The sequence below is a fragment of the Gossypium hirsutum genome, chromosome A09, assembly GCF_007990345.1.
Source record: "Gossypium hirsutum isolate 1008001.06 chromosome A09, Gossypium_hirsutum_v2.1, whole genome shotgun sequence".
Classification (NCBI taxonomy): Eukaryota; Viridiplantae; Streptophyta; class Magnoliopsida; order Malvales; family Malvaceae; genus Gossypium; species Gossypium hirsutum.
In genome coordinates this window covers 81,133,802-81,152,211 of record NC_053432.1, presented here as the reverse complement: position 1 = coordinate 81,152,211, position 18,410 = coordinate 81,133,802, and the positions used below count along the sequence as shown (strand labels likewise).

The 18,410-nt window shown below is 28.5% G+C and overlaps 2 protein-coding genes across 2 annotated transcripts; one reads left to right on the top strand and one right to left on the bottom strand.

The window, feature by feature from the left end:
• The first annotated feature begins 2,271 nt into the window (after positions 1-2,271).
• On the top strand, positions 2,272-4,671 carry LOC107944210 (heat stress transcription factor A-5). Its single transcript, XM_041077133.1, has 2 exons — positions 2,272-2,609; positions 3,219-4,671. The coding sequence occupies exons 1-2, from the start codon at positions 2,364-2,366 to the stop codon at positions 4,404-4,406; spliced, it is 1,434 nt and encodes a 477-aa protein (XP_040933067.1). The 5' UTR covers positions 2,272-2,363; the 3' UTR covers positions 4,407-4,671.
• Positions 4,672-9,176: 4,505 nt separating this feature from the next.
• Positions 9,177-11,570, bottom strand: LOC107890502 (adenosylhomocysteinase). Its single transcript, XM_016814966.2, has 2 exons — positions 10,641-11,570; positions 9,177-10,198 (listed from the first exon to the last, which is right to left on the bottom strand). The coding sequence occupies exons 1-2, from the start codon at positions 11,349-11,351 to the stop codon at positions 9,452-9,454; spliced, it is 1,458 nt and encodes a 485-aa protein (XP_016670455.1). The 5' UTR covers positions 11,352-11,570; the 3' UTR covers positions 9,177-9,451.
• Between the last annotated feature and the right edge of the window lie 6,840 nt (positions 11,571-18,410).

The following is an 18,410-nucleotide window of genomic DNA, read 5'->3' as shown; positions in this document are numbered from 1 at the left end:
AACATTCATTTAAATATAAGTAAAGTCAATTTACTTTGGTCTTCAGTTTCTGTCATTCATGCCACTTTCTTTCTCTAATGCAATACTTTATTATTAAGAGATCATATCATAATAAATTTAAAATAAATATATGATAAAAAGCTGTAATCCTAAAATGTAATAACATCTCCTTTCCTAAATTTAGCAAAAAAAAACATTTAAATCCCCTCTCCTAAATTGTAATTATTGAAAAAAAATTAAAATCGATCCTAATAGTCATTTAGGATGCCGACATAAGGTTTAGTGACCGAACCTATATATAATCTATGGTTATACTCTTTAACTTCACTAATAGAGTTGAAGATTATTCCATTGTGTCCATCCAAACGTTTTAGAACTGTGCCTTTTTCATTATACTTGACACCGATCGGATCTGAAGCATCCGATTGAATACTCTCTGATCTTCCAGTATTTAAAGCCACCCAAAAGTCACCGTCTTTATTTCTCTTGATGTTATCCGGCACTCTAGGTAATACGGCAAATACTTCTGGGTCAGCAAATACTTCTGACTATGTTTTTAGCTTTTGCTCCACTCTCGAGATTAAATTTCAAAATTCGCATTCTAGTTGATTCGGCCACTAAAAGGAACGAATTGTTCTTACTCAAGGCGGCCTCATTAGGAAAAACTAAACCATTATATATCACATGTACTTCTTTGGTGTAAGGATTGTACTTTAGCAGTCTTCCTGTTTGATCAAGGGATCTTAATAAAGAATCGACGTTCCTAAACAATCACAAAAATAATTTATTTAATATAAAATAAAATTTTTAAAACAAATTTAATTACTAGTGATAAACATAAAAGAGATAAAATTACCTTCTTTGAATGACAGTACTACTATCCGTAAAATAGACCATTCCGGTCTTAGTATCAATATCTAATCCGTTTGTAAATTTAAACGGAATTCCTCCCGCTGAAGTAGCAAGTTTTTCAGCCACGCCACCATAAGGTCCTACTACTAAAAGACCATAATGCGCATCGGCAATATAAAGATGACATGTTTCAATGTGGAATTTTAAACCTAATGGCCTTCCACATATTGGTTCAAGATTCGGATCTATTGAGCCATCGCATAATTTCCTTATCCTAATCCAATAAACTAAAAAAAAAATTTAAAATTCATCAATAAAAAAATTTATGAGTTATAAAAATAAAAACTGAAAGGACCAATATGAATAATTTATAAATGTACCTAAATGAAGAAGGAACGGCAAACTCTTTCCAACCAAATTTCGGTCCTTCCCATTTAAGTATTCTTCCATCGGATACTCTAGCGTAAGGACCTTCACCTTTACAATCGAAAGCTATACTTTCAGGCCCGGTACCTTGAGTGATATTAATTTGATTATAATTTCTAAACATAGATTCATTGTAATCCACTTGTTGATATGATAGTTCGATATTGACAAAGAAAAATAAAAGGAAAAAAGAGAATAATGAAAAAGATTTCATTGTTGAAGAAACGAATAACAACCAACTTCAATGAAACTTAATTATGTAAGGTATAGTAAAAGTGAGACGGAATATGGATATATATATAGTAATTAAGAGAAATAAAATCGAATTTTAATTCAAATCCAACTTTAATTACATTAAAATTTATTCATTATTATTGAATACAAAATCAGTATATAATAATAATAAAGTTTAAATCCATGTATGACTATAATTATCTATATTATAATTTAACCATTACATAAATTTATGTTTGCTACTCATTATTTTATTTATTTTATTATAAAAGTTTATTTTATCTAAATAATTAACGTCACTTGTATTCTATGTTTGAGTTTCTAACCACTTATCCGACACTTAAAATTAAAATTAAAGTTAAAAAAACAAGTCTTATTGGAGCTGAATTCTAAATCTATATTTAATTAAAGCCACTCAAATCATTATGAAAGGGAAATTCGAAAAATCACAAAAGTTGAAAAATTACAAAAAAAAAATTTAAAAATTGAGATAATATATAAGATTGAGGGTTAATTGTTTAAAATTATGATCATATTGACACAATATGTAAAATTTGAGAATTAAATTTATTATTATAAGATAAAAATAAACTCGATTAATTGGTTGATCATTTGAAAAAAAATGTAAAAATTAAGTGATTAAAAAGAAATTCAAGCATAGTTGAATGACCTGCAATCTAATTTAACCAATGAGTTATTCAGAGTAGAATTCGAACAAATTTTTAATATTAAATAAATGTATTCGTTTTTTTAAAACTTCGTCGAATATAACAGTCGAAAAGGTCGACGCTTCTCCCATTGACTCCATTTTCCGCAAACTCGTTTTTGTTTTTTCAACCAAAAATTTCTTGATGGCCTCAACAGTACCCTTGACATCGGCCGCCGGAAGCGGAGGAGGGGGCGGCTGTGGTGTTGCACCTTTTCTTTTGAAGACATACGACATGGTGGACGACTCTGCGACCGACGATATAGTGTCATGGAGCTCCCACAATAAGAGCTTTGTTGTTTGGAACCCTCCTGAATTCGCTCGTCTTTTGCTTCCCACTTATTTCAAGCACAATAACTTCTCCAGTTTCATCAGGCAGCTTAATACTTATGTGGGTTTCCTTTGCTTTAGGTTTTTTTTTTCTGGGTTTATTTATTGTTTGATTGATTTATCTTTGACTGAATTCTTTAATAATTCTGAGAAATTATAGGTTTTTCTTACGTTTTAATTTCATTTATTTTATGGGTTTTCATCCATTTTTTTTGTTCTTCCCTAAAATTTGATTAAACAAGTTTGATTTCAATCTGACTGTGAATTAGTCTTCTATTGGCATTCATGAGGTGAATTGTATGAAAGTTTTAGGGTTATTTTCTTAGTCAATGACCTATAGAAGTGAATCAATCTAGTAAAGAACACTTTGGGATTGTAGTAATTCTTTTTATATTGTTTTAGATTTTCATTTGTCATTGATGTCCTTTTGTTATAAGAACTGATTCTTCACCAAAAGTAATGTGTTTTACTTTGCTTAGTAGGTAATTATGTTACTCGGACTCGGTTGTGTGTGTCGGACAAGGGTATCTATCCATTGGTCTGACACCTGTATGTTCAATTTTTTCTTAGATTTTCATGTATTTAGAGAGTCCTTGGAGGATTATATCGTATACCTATCTCCAGGTGTGCCTAAGCATGATCTGAGTGCATATGAATGTTTTGGTAATAGGGATTCCGTAAGATTGATCCTGAACGATGGGAATTTGCTAATGAAGATTTTGTGAAAGGTCAAAAGCATCTCCTTAAGAACATCCACCGGAAAAAGCCGATTCACAGCCACAGTAATCCTCAGGGTTCTTTCGTAGATCCCGAAAGGGCTGGATTCGAAGAAGAAATCGAGAGGCTTTCACGTGAGAAAACTGCACTTGAGGCTAATGTTTTGAGGTTTAGAGAAGAACGATCGACTGCTAAGCATCAGATCGAAGAGCTGACACTGCGAGCCGATCAAATGGAGCAGAGGCAGGAAACTTTGTTTAACTTCTTAGAGAAGGCTGTTCAAGACTCTGCTTTCGTTGAGCATCTCGTTCGTAAGATTGAATCAATGGAATCAATGGATGTCACAGCGTATAATAAGAAAAGAAGACTGCCTCAAATTGATCGAATCGAGCCAGTCGGAGAAATTTGTCTTTTGGACAACAACAACAACAGCAGTAGCTCTAGAGCCGAGTTTGGAAACATTTTCCACCAAGATTTCTCAGACAAGCTAAGATTGGAATTATCACCAGCTGTTTCAGATATTCACTTGGTTTCTCAAAGCACACAAAGTTCCGATGAAGATGGAGTGAGTCCACGGATAAGGATATCTGAAGGAGAACCAAAGGATGCTTATATGAGATCTGAGGGCCTCTTATTTGCACCTGAAAGATTAGACCTTTCAGAATCAAGCAGATCTTTTAGTCTGCAACAGAGTTTAAACTCCAGTGACGAACCCGATAATCATATCTCCTGTCTGTTGAATCTAACTCTGGCATCTTCTTCATCACAAGTCAATAGAAGTCCGAGCTTAACTATGATGTCCCAACTCGGTCAAGAAATCGGAAAAGACCCTAAGTCAAGGTCTAATGCCAACTCTAAAGACTCTGATACCAGAGCTTCCGGAAACAGCAGAAACATGATCAATGGGGAAGCAACATTATCTTCGCCAAAAGAAGACCTTAATACAAATCAAAAGCCTGCAACTCCACCAGTTAGAGTGAATGATGTATTTTGGGAACGGTTCCTTACAGAAAGACCTGATTCCTCCGATGATGAAGAGTCCAATTCTGACCATCAAGCAAACCCTTACAAAGAAGACGACAAAAGCTCGACCTACGGATTAGCAAGGAATGCTAAGAACATGGAGCAGCTTAATCTTTGAGCTGCAAAGTTGTCTGTTTTCCATAAATCCAGTGAGTCTACAAGGGTCTCTCTTACTCCTTTTCTTGCTTTATGATACAATTTTGAATAACTAATGTTGAAATCCAGTTGCTTGGTCGAATGTTAAAACAGGATGTTAATCTGAGAGTTCATCTCATACATTTTGGGGTTTAGTTTCCTTTTGTTAGATCAGTCTTGAGATGGTTTCTGTTTGATTCATTGTCTGTTGATGTGAGAATGTCGTATTCATATAACATATTTCCTCATGTTGTATGTTTCATATTCATTTTACAATTCATGTTGTAGGTGTTTACTTTTTCAATCCAAAGCTGGCCCTCAACCCCAAATCTTTTCTTAGCCCAAACTCGAAAAAAATGTTCTCATCAATTTAATCGATTGAAATGAAAGTATATAAATTTAATATTTTTCTCCATTTCTTTGACATGAAATCCAGAAAAATGAAAAAAGTAAACCACTCATTTTCATTCCATTTTCTAATGATAAAAATATTAGCAGCCACCAACCGCAATTATGAAAAATATCTCAAATATAAAATATTAAAACAAAACCAAACCAAACCTACCCCACCAATCTCCACCAACTTCTTTTTCTCCAAAACTTACTCCAGAAAAATATATAATAAAAAAATTTAGAAAAAATCTGTTGAAATACCATTTTTCACATAATATGTCAGCCAATTTATTCCTACTTTTCCTATCCACCAACCACGTTTACATTCGATTTTTTTTAGTGTATGATTGCCCGTTTAAATAATATATGAGTTGACTGAGTTTTAATTAGTTTGGTATAAGTATTGTTGTAAACGTAGGAAGATGTAAGTTTGAGTATATTGAAATATATTTTTTTTATTTACGAATTGAGAAAAAATTATGAATAATTTTAAGTATTATATAAAAAAATAAATATAATTAAAAAAATAATTGTGTAAAGGGTGGAAAACAATACATCACATCCCAAAAAAGAAACTGAATGTATGCCAATAAATTTAAACTCCTTTAATATTATAATAAATTTTTAAAAAAATGTATATGATATTTAAAATTGAAGTTTTTAAAAAAAATATTCACATTATGACTCAATTTTTTAGGGTTGTTCATATAAAAATAAAATATTTTAAAATGATTATGTAAGCACGTAACATTTATAAAAGTGTTCAAAATATAGTTTTCCGCACACTTTAAATAATATTTAGCTCAATTATTATGTGTTATATTCTAAATATATCAATATTTACCTAATTTTTATTATACACTGGGTTGAACTGCACAAAAAAAAATTATTTGAGCATTTTTATAAAATATTACATTTTTATATGACTATTTTAAAATACTGGACTCTTATGTAAGCAACTTTTAAAAGATTTAACACGTGATAACATGAAATTTTGTCACTTGTCATGTAATTATTTTATATAATAAATTATATATATTTATTTACTTTGAAAAATTAATTGATTATTCAATTTACCTTTTAATTCCATATATTATGCTCACTTTTTTTAATCAATTTACATTTCTTTTTTCCAAATATTTCATAATCATAATGGGTTTTATGTATTTAATGAAAATTTGATAATAATAATAATAATAATAATAAATTTTTAAATTCAACATATTGACCCAACAAATGCTGAATTTAATAAGATATCAAAACAAGAAAAATTGTATTTGAAATCAATGGTAAACATAATATTTTTGTTAATACTTATGAACTATGACTTGAAAAATGCAGAGAATCATATAATATAGAAAATATTTTTAGTTTTAATTATCTCTTTATATAAACTATAAATGAATGGTTTTTTTTTAATCAAAAGGTAGCCACTGCATCAACAAGTGGCTACGAATTTCTTTGGATTAAGTTCAAATTTTAAAATTATTGTTGTTGAAAATCGAATATTATATCCGACTTAGAAAAGATTAGTCTTAAAACATAAAACAGACGAATACATTTGTGATTATATCAATTTATTTTTTAAAAAATTATGCTTTGGTTTATTATGTTATTGTTAGGATAACCATTTCATCTTTTTTTTTTTTAAGATTACAACATGTATTTGATCGCATACAGGGAATGGGCATATGATCTGTTGCTGATACAGCTTGTTAGTCGAGACCAGCTGCGGGTCAGCTTAAGTGCAACGTTAAAGTTGTGGTGTCTAAAGAAGGAAATGTGTCGAGCTAGGGAGCTGTTATTCAAAACGTTGATAGCAACTTTGTTTGATGTAGTTCGGGCGATCCTAGCCCCTCATATGGCGGAGGTTGTGGCCGTTAGGGAAGCTCTTAGTTGGTTATGAAATAAATGGGTTGAGGATGTCGAGGTTGAGGTGGATTCTTTTCGGATTTATCTTCTAATATAAGTAGTGAGGTAGACATAAACCGAGTGCATGGGATAAATCTGTTAGCTTGAGTTTTAGTTTGTTTACCTATTTACTTACTACTATTTAATATTTCTTTTTTAGCATCTAATCTTTCCCTTCAAAAATATTTTTTTTAACTTCCCTTTTTATATATTTATTTTTTTTAATTTTTTTTACTATACCCTATATAATACATTTATCTTCACCATAATCTTACTTGTGAAATTTTTAAATTTAATATCTATAATGTTTTGAGGTTTTGAACACTAAGTTAGAATCGTGTACTATTTAATGTAAAAAAAATAGTTAAAAAGATTGCCGTATATATCATCATATACATCAATCAAATTTTCACCTATTAGCCATTAATAAATATTTTATTTACAATTACTGACTTCAATGGAACAGTGATTAAGGCTTTTGTCGAATACTTATTTGATAGGGATTCAAATCGTATGATCCATCCCCCCTACCCCTAATATTGTATAAGAGAAAATCGACTTCAACTTTTTAATCTAAAAAGATGATGTATATACACATGTTTCTCTATATGGGATAATATTGGATGCCTTAATGCACATTTAGTACATCACAATTCGTCACATCATTAATGAGCAAAATATTATAAAATTGAAGGACTTTACAATAAATACTTAAATTGTTATTTAAATATAATTAGAATTTATTATAATTTCTCAATCTTCATCTCTTAATAACAATATTGAAGGTTTAATTTAGGGTTCTAAAAATCTTAAAAGAAAAAACTTATATCGAATGAAAACAGTTCTTTTTCTTGTTCTTTACTATTATTGGTGTAATTCAATTTTGTTAGAAGAATAAATTTGAAGGTATGATTTTATTATATTGTTTAAACTTAGTTTATATGATTATGGATTTTGAGAAATTTGTGAGTTGTTTTAAAATTTTAACGCTTTTAATCGGTTCCTTGAACAAGTATAATTCATTTTTTTTAAAATCTAATATTCATATTATTGATGAACTTCTTTAAAAATATATATCGACTTTGAAAATAAAGGAATTGTTTAATATAATTACATCCAGCTTAAGTTAATAAAAGAAATTTCGTATAAATTTCAATAATATTTTTAAGATTTTAGTTTATTATTCATTTCATTTCAATTTTAACTCCAAACCCAAATCTTAATCATATAAATTTTAATAAATTTTCTAAATTTTAATTAACCTTAAATCAATTTTCTTTTTATTTTAGTACATAAGAAGGAAGATGAAAAAATTATGAAAAGAGAGTTATTATTATAATTATGTTTAAATAAAATTTTAAGTATTTATTAGAGGTGGTTCAATTTTTTAAATATTATCCCATCTATATATGCTGTAACACTTTTGTCATTATTTATAGTATGTACATTTAATAGTTTATGAATTTATTATGTGAATTGAATATATATATTTAAAAAAATTTATATTTTGTTAATTTTTCTCATATTATAAAATTACTTTTTAAAATTTTTAATGTTGTTGCATTTTAAAAGTGTTAGTATATACAAAAGGATCATTAAAAAAACAAATTGCACATATAAAACTTGTACAAATAATAATTTTCTATTCAAATTTAAATATTTGAAGTTAATATCTATACAAATTTATTTTTTAAAATTTTTATTATTATTTTAATTTAGAAGTTATATTTTAATTATTATTAATTTTATTTTATATTATGAATTTTTTATTAATAAATAAATAGTGAGTATTGGGTACTCAGAAATTATTTTTTTTTCACTAGTAATTTTAAAAAATTGACATATTCTTTTTAAAATATTTTACTATACTTTTATAAAACACTTATCAATCTCTCTTTTAACTCGGATTGTGGAATTCCTATAAATAGTATATAATTATGTTAAATAAGTTTCTTTTTTATAGAAATAATTTAATAATTATTTTTTATATTTTTTATATCTAGTGTAAATTACATTAGTGGTCATCTAATTATGATTTTGACTATCAAATTTTAATCAACTATTAATATTTTTTTAATCACTTAAATTTTAAGCTATGTAACAAAAAGAAAAGACAAATATGAATAATTGGATTGACAACTTTATAATTTTTCATACACAGGAAACAAAAAGGAAAAAAAACATAATTAAATGTGTATTTTATAACTTTTTTATAATTAAGTGATAAAAAATATTAAGTGACAAGTCCTTTTTTATATTACAAATGTATAAAATTCTTTGTGTGAATAATTTTTTTTTTCATTCATTTAAAAAGAAAACAAATGTATATGCATTGATTCATTAATAATTTCACAACTACACATTATATTGATTATTTGTATCAAATTTTAGTGAATATCCCATGTTGGTATTGAAGTATATAAAATAAAATTGCTTTAAAAAAAAGCAATGCAGCAAAACAAGACTGCATTAATGGCAAATACTATATAATCTTCCACACATCCCTAACATTTTTATTTCAAACCCATTTGGTCATCTTCATACAAGAAGATACCAAATCCCACATCATTTTCCCACCCCCAGGCACTTTCCCATCACCCAAACACAAAAAAAACTCTAAAAATAAAACAAAAACCTAACCATCATGAAATTTCAGTAAAACAAGAAACAATCAAACCATCCGGATGTTTTTTCTTTCTTGATAAAAACTCATCAACTCTTCTCTCAGTACCTGTAATGAGGAGGCTTGTAAGGACCTTCAACAGGCACACTAATGTAATCAGCTTGATCTTTAGTGAGCTTAGTGAGCTTAGCTCCGAGCTTGCCGAGGTGAAGTGCAGCAACTTTCTCGTCGAGGTGCTTTGGCAATACGTAAACCTTCTTCTCATATTTTCCAGTTGCCTTCTCCTTCCATAGTTCGAGCTGGGCAATCACCTGGTTAGTGAACGAGCAGGACATGACAAAACTTGGGTGTCCAGTGGCACATCCCAAGTTCATCAGACGTCCTTCAGCCAACACAATGATGCCGGTTTTGGTTTCAGGGAAGACCCACCTATCGGTTTGAGGCTTAATGGTGATGCGTTTAACACCAGGATAGGTCTCAAGACCGAGCATATCGATTTCATTGTCAAAGTGACCAATGTTGCAAACAATGGCATTGTTCTTCATCTTCCTCATGTGATCAACCATGATGATGTCCTTGTTACCGGTTGTGGTGACGAAGATATCAGCCTCGGAGACAACATCTTCTAGGGTCAAAACCTGAAGTCCTTCCATGAGAGCCTGAAGGGCACAGATGGGATCAATCTCAGTAACAATGACACGAGCACCGGCTTGCTTCAAGGCAGCAGCACAACCCTTTCCGACATCACCATAACCACAGACAACGGCGACCTTGCCGGCAATCATCACATCAGTAGCTCTCATCAAACCATCGGGAAGTGAGTGACGGCATCCATACAAGTTATCGAACTGTTCCAAGATATCAAATCATAAAAGCAAATTACATCAATATACACAAATGGCCATTAAAACCACAATTCAATCACTCAAGCAAAGCCCATTAAAGATTAAATATATAAGACTATATCTCCGTACCCATTTTCAAATATTAACAGATATAAGCATTTTATCTCCTAGATTAAGATTATATCTCTATATCCATGTCAGAAAATATGTCATTGAAGCAAAATTTTACATTGCAATAAACAAGTATGTGCATATGAAGATCATACTTAGAATAAGCTCCCAATTTCAGGTCAATCAAAAGATAAGTAACAATTAGAACAGAAGAATCAAACACTAGATCTGAATAAATTTACACAAAAACAAGAAACCCCATTCATCAGATCTGCATATGAAAGAAGAGATCTATACTAATATATATATATAAAAAAAAGCTGAAGAATAATACCTTGCTCTTAGTAACAGAGTCGTTGACATTAATGGCAGGGAACAACAAGGTACCATTGGCCTGCATCTGATAAAGCCTCTTTACTCCAGTTGTAGTTTCTTCAGAAACACCTACCAATCTCTCCTTCATCCTTCTATACTTCTTGGGATCTGCTTTCAACCCATCTCTGATAATGGTTAGAACAATCTGAAACTCAGCGTTATCAGTCGAAGCCGGATCTGGGAGTTGCCCAGTTTTCTCATAAACTTCCTCAGCTTTAACACCTTCGTGGATCAACAAAGTAGCATCACCACCATCATCGACGATCAGATCAGGTCCACCAGTAGGACCCCAATCAAGGGCTCTCTCAGTACACCACCAGTATTCCTGGAGGGTCTCCCCTTTCCAAGCGAAAACAGCGGCGGAGTCACGAGCGATGGCAGCGGCAGCGTGGTCTTGGGTAGAGAAAATGTTGCAAGAACACCAACGGACTTCAGCTCCGAGGGCGGTAAGGGTTTCAATAAGAACGGCGGTTTGGATGGTCATGTGAAGAGAACCAGTAATTTTGGCTCCTTTGAAAGGTTGGGCAGGGCCGAACTCGGTTCTACAAGCCATTAAACCAGGCATTTCAACCTCAGCTAACTCGATCTCGAGACGACCGAAGTCAGCCTGAGACATGTCTTTGACCTTGTACTCACGGCCGGCGGCGGTTTTCTCGACGGAGAGAGCCATGGCGGAGAGAAATTAAGTAAAGAGGGGAAGAAACACTGATACACTCTCTCCCTTGAAATGAGGAATTGAAGAGTGGGAAGTGGCGAGGAAGACGTGAAGGAGTAAGGATGGTATATATAGACGAAGAGGGTGAAATCAAACGGTCCAGATTTAGTGGTGAGGTTGGTGGATCTCATCTCCTCTAGGACTTAGATAATTGATAAATCCCATAATGTTCGTATATCTTTTGATTTTTTTAATTGTATATATATATATATATTCTTTTTTTATATATGTATTAAGAAAAATATGATTGGTACAAACATGCATTTTTATTTAAATATAAAATTTTAATTCTAAAATAGTAAAAAAAATCATAAATATAATTCATGTGATGAGTTCGGGCGAGATTAAATATGACATTAATAAATTTTACATTTTTTCAAGTTTGGTCTAACTTAAAATTTTACTTAAATATATTTACATTTGAAAATAATTAACTCAAATCCGTTTTAGATCATCTTTTTATTGGTTTTTAAAAAAATATATATTTACATTATTTTTAATTTAATATTTCATAATTTTATGTTATTTCATTTATTAAAATTTTATTTACAAGGGCTTCTTAACATTTTTTTAATCTTTACGTTATAGTATTATATATAATAGATTTAGTTTCTATGTGTTATAAATTATAATATATATAATATGATATAATATGATATATATAAATATAAAAAATGGATCAAGCGAAGCTCGGGTCTTGAATATTTTAATTCGAGCTCAATCCATACCTTAAATAGTCCTATTTTTTACTTAAGCCTATTTTTATTGTAATAGCCCGATTTTTCAGTGGTGAAGGAAACGGCGACTTTAAAATTTTATTTTCTTAAATCAAGTTTGTAAATATTATTATTTATTATTACTAGGTTAATATAGCAATATATTAAAGTTTGGTCCGACAATTTTGTTGAATTGATAGTTAATTAATTATAAGGATTAAATTGTAAGACAATATATTTTTAAATGGTTAAAAGGACTAGATGAGGAATTAGACCATTTTAATTACTTCAAACGGTGGTAGTGGATGTCATAATCCACTAACGTTTGTTAATCATGCTTAAGTCTTATTAATTAAAGGTTAATTAATTTAATTTGATTAATTAAAAATTAAACAAAAAATATAAGAAAAAATTAAAAGAAAAATAAGTCATTTTTCTCTCGTCTTCTTCCTCACCGTAGAAAAAAGAAAAGAAAAATAATTCATATTTTGATTGTGGTATGTCAAAATGTGTTAAATCTTGTGATTAAGATATTGTTATCTCATGATGACATGTATTGTGTATACAATATATTGTCATGAATCAAAATAGATGGATATTGCACTATTAACGATGTCGGATAGAGTTATAAATATAATTGACATGTCATAACGGGGTTCGTGTAATAGGAAGGAGATTTTAGTGTTTAGCGTTTGTTATTTTGCAATAGTTGTTCAATTTCATAAGGGTTGAAAATATATCGCCAGCTCCAATTCTCTAAGGATACGAGTGTATTCTGGTGTGGTTGGTGGATTCGACACATTTATGTCCAACTAGCACTTCGGTGTGTATATTGGTGTGTTAGTGGTTCGATCTGTATATCCGTTCTTAAATCCGAGCCAATTAATAAGAGTTAAATTAATAAAGTAAATGTGTTATATATATATTAATTGATTAAATTTATAAATAAGTATTGAGTTGAAATATGCTATTATATCGAGAAGCTAATTCCCTAAAGGTGGGTCGATATTACGAACTTCGATTGTATTAAACTAATTCCTCGAAGGTGTTTTATAAGTGAAATGACATGATTGTATTAAACTAATTCCTCGAAAGTGTTTTATAAGTGAAATGACATGTTAATTCGAGTATTAATGTTGGGGTTATAAAGTTATTTTAGTGTTATACTTTTAAGTATTTTTATGTATAAGTGAATTTTTATTTTATTTAGTATTTATTTATTGAATTCAAATTATGTTAGCGCCACTGAATATTCAATATTCAGCGTATAGGTTATTTGTTTCTCATGCATAGAATTCGTATGAATTTTATAGAGTACTCTAAAACATTTAAGACTCATCGGCTCAAACTAACTTTGTACTCATTTTTTATGTATATAATTATGGTATGTACCAAGGCTATTCTTTATAGCCTAATATCTATTTTGATGTTTTGGGAAATTTTAATTCTTGATTATTAGATATATATGTTTGATTATGTATTTTACTTTGTCCATTATTGATGAATTGGATGCTGTTTTAACGTGTTTTTATATGCTAAATTGGTAAATTTGTGTTGGCATAAAATTTAGGTAAGTTTGGTGGAATTTTGTTGAGTTTTGAATGCTTTGATATGTGCATTTTAGGTCTGAGAGTTTCAAGACCTTAAGAATAAATTTATCATTTGGTTCAATAGATTGTGTAAGGTCTCGAGATAGAGTAACTTTTGAATCAAATATTGAAGCTAAATTAAAAAAATATGAGAGGTTAGTCTCTAGACTGGAAGGACGTTGTCTCGAGACATGAATCCTAAAGTCTCAAGAAATATCTACATTGAAACAAAAAAAAAAGGACCTGTCTCGAGACATGAAATTCCTTGTCACAATACATAATGTTGAACTTTATTGATAAAGGTTTGGATGTTAATCCTAACTATATCTGTAATCTCATATTACCCTTAAATATTTAGAATACGTTTAATGTGTATTCATTTAATTTATTTATATGATTGTTTGAGAATGTATGGAAAATATAATTACTTGAATATCTCATTACATGTTATTTGTGGTGATTTATTCTGGAATTGTTTCAACAACATAATGAAATGTTAAACATTCGTATCTGGCAACTGAGTCGAGTGTAGGGTGTCACATGAAATTTGAACCCAAAATATCAAACATACAATTTCTCAACTTTACCATTTCAATCAAAGTGATGTTTAGCTTTCATATCAAATTTTAATAAACATATTACATAATTATTTTCACCCTAATTGTTAATGTGTAATAATTTAGTACTATATTTTAGATTTTAATTTAGTACTATAATTTAGTAACTCAATCACAAAGTTACTAAAATTTTCTTGTTTTAAAAAAATAATAAATATTATTTTGAGTACAATTTTATTTTATTTATATAAAATCTAAAAAAAAAACACTTGTAAATAATAAAATTAGAACCAAAAACTATATAACTTTTAATCTCATTTTATTATTTCAACTAAAATCATATTTAATGATTCTCATCAATCATGTCATGTTAATATTGCCAAATATGACCGTAATAAAATGTTTATATTTGGTGCATATTGTATATATGGCAAGTGAATAAAAAATATTACATCCTCAATTTTTTTTTAAATGTTGGAATAGTGCTATTATTTTTTATTATTTGAATTTATTGCGATTTATGTTATTTATCAAATATAGTTGTTAATATTTAGCCTTTTAAAAATTTTGTGCTAGATTGGAAATTGAATTCTTTGAATTTTATTACATTATCTAAATAAACTGCAATGTTTTTAATTTTGTACATATGAATGTTAGAATAATAATTTTGATAAGTATTATATGAGAAATTGAATTGATTGTAATCATTTGTCATGATCTTCTTTTGTTATCATTCTCATGAAAAGTTAAAAGTAGAATATTTGATCGAAATACTTAATCGTGCAGTATCCACTTGAATTGTGGAATGATTTTAAGATAAATATATGACTATTGAAATATGATAATTTTATCTAAAGATTGTTATGATTAGATGCAACTGAAACTGCAAGATTTAAAACTACAAGTAAGTATAACTCAAATTGGTCCCTATACAGTTTTGGCGATATGTCTAAATCAAAGTGTGAGCCCACATTTCAAATTTTATATTTTTGTTGAAATAAAAAATAGGTTCTTTGTTCTACCAGGGGTAGGTCGAGTTTAGGTAATAGAATTTTTGAAATTTTTGATAATATTTATCATTGTTGTCAAAAAAATTTTAATTTTTTAGCTTAGGATGAAATCTTAATTTAGAATCAAAGTTTGGTTTGAAAAATTACTTCTTTACCATTTTTTTTTTGTTTAAAATCAATGTTCGACTTAAAAAGTGTTTTCCAACCTCAATGTTTAGTGAACACTTTCCATTTCTCCTATTATTCCAATATTTATTATTTTGAAAAGAAATTTCGTCCATCTTTTGAAATTTTTAAGGCTTGTTTGTTTCATATTCATTGTAAAAATAAAAAAATTTACCCTTCTTTTCCTCACACCCACTTTGAAAAAAAAATCTATTTACAATGTATCGATTCAAAATCCATCGAACAATTCAAAATTTATGTATATTAACTACTATTAATAGTATAACGAAAAACTAATGTAACATATTATATCATCATTTTAGAGAAATTTTAAATCAAAATTGTATAATTAATCTCTACACATTTTTGAGTACTTTTTTAAAAATTTTCGTCTTTTCGCCATAATTTCAAATTGATCCCTATACAGTTGATAACGTGTCTAAATTAAAGTGTGAGCCCACATTTCAAATTCTATATTTTCGTTGAAACCAAAAATAGGCTCAAGATCAGCCCCATTTGTACTACTAGGGGTAGGTCGAGTTAGGTGATAGAACTTTTATTTATTTTTATATTTTATAATAATTTATGTTCATAATTTTTAAGATCTTTGAATAATAATTACGTTATATTTATTTATTACATCTTAATTAGTTTTTAGCATCATGTTTTTAAGACATAATCATATTATGTCTAATATAAGTAACAATGAACAAAGCCATTGTAAACTCAATTCGTAAATAGATCTATGGATGAGTTGCAATTAATTAACATTAGTTAAAATTTAAAACTCGAATGGTATTTATCTGGTGATCTTTGATAAAATTAGAGATTATCAATGTTTGTACTTTGATAAAAGATAAATGTTTAATTAATGTCGCACTATAAGATAACTAAAATTTTAATATTTGACACTTTGATCATGCTCGAGGAGGTAGTAGGTAGGGACAAAATTTAAAATTTTATTTACGGAAAAAGTTAAAAGTTTTGTATTAAAAATGTTTAAATTGAATTACTAATTTTTTAAAAAGATTAAAATTATAAAGTTTTTATGTAATCCATAGTTAAAAAGACTCAAATTGAATCTTTTAATTTTGAGAAATGACTAAAAAGCAAATTACCCATTAAACCAAAGAAACCAAGGCTTGCCTGTCCTCTTTGGCTATGCCCCTGTAGTAGGAATAGGTAGGACCCTTGACACTTTAAAATAGAAAATATCTCTTTAGAACCGTCTATAATTTTTAAAATTGTAATTTAATTCTTCTAAATTTTTTTTGCTTGAGAACTACATCGTACCACCAACCCAAGAAGGATGCGATTCCAAGAAAAAGGGAAAAGGGCGGAAGTTGGTGGTCGAGCACTCGTCATTCAACAACTCCCCTTTGGAGTGAACACTTTTGTACGGCTGCCAACGGTTACCAACCCCCTAAGTAGCGACATGTTCAAGACACAAAGCTACACCATCCTCTGCCACTCTAACTATAGTGACCATGATTTAATAAAATACGATAAAAAAAATAAAAATATGACATGAATTTATCGTTGATGTATATAATATACATATTTTTAGCTCATCATAAATTATTAAAATATAATTATGATACAAAAAGTATATAAATACGAGATAAAATATACATGTTAAGTGTTCTCACTAAGACTAATAGTGAGTTTGGATAGACGGTGTATTTATTTATGATTAGTTTAAAAGTAGCGGTGGTGATGAGATTAAATATTATAGTGTAAAATAAAAAATAAGTTAAACGTACTTCACCGTACCCAATTACCCATTCAAACTCATCCTAAAATAAAAATGACATGGATCCATCCGTCTATACATGAAACATTAGTTAATTCAACCACTTGTTTAACTTAAAAATAATAATAATTAAAATAAAATTGAAAGAGAAACTCACAAATAAATGTACTAACTAAGATTCAAACATAAGTTTATAGTCTTTAAATTCTTAGGCCTTAATTATATCTACATAACCAACCTCTCATTGGGTTGGTTCGACTGGATCGAATTTAAATTAAATTATTTTTAAATTTTAATTTTAAAACAATAGGTTTTGAGGGATCAAACAAGGTCAAGTTAAGGCCTAATTTTGTTTGAAATTGAGTCTCGACTCAACCTAATTTGTAAATATCTCTCTATAAAAATAGAATAATGTCAACAGGATTATAACTTATTGGGAATTGAGTATTTTGATAGAGACAGAGTATTATTGGAGCCAGTGCCCTTAGCATTAAAAATTTGTTAAACTTAAACACCGAATGATGTATTAAACCTAGAAAACATGTGAAAATAGTTTATCGTACTTTATTTTTTAAAATATAAATTTATTTTTATTTACTAGTGATATCCATAGCTTATTGAAGCATAATTGGACAGTGGTAATTAAGCATGTCTATCGAGAAGGAAACAAGGATGTGGATGATATCTTAATTTTCTTTTAATTAATATGTTAGAATTAATTATCTTAATTAGATATTATTTTGAATAATAATACTTTGTATTAATTATATAAAGTAAAACTATATTATATATTAAATAGGTTTTAAATGTTTTAATTATGATTTGAAAATTTTATATTATAATATTTGAATTGATAAGTTAACGTATTTTAATTATATTCAATAATTCAATAAATATTATATTATGTTAATTATTACAATTAAAAATATAATATTTAAAAAATAATTAAATATTAAACATGTAAAATCACATATAATGCATATGATATTAGAACCTAGTTTAAATTTAAAGTTTAAAATTGAGTATTGTATTTTTAAGTATATTATTTTAAAGATTTTATATAAACTATTAAAAATATAAATATCCTTCTAATATTATTTGTTTTCTTTATAAATAACATAAAGTACACCCAATATCATTAAATTATTAGTAAGTTTATATTTTGATCACTTGACTTTAAAAAATTATAAAAATAGTCACTAAACTATTCAAAAGTTTTCATTC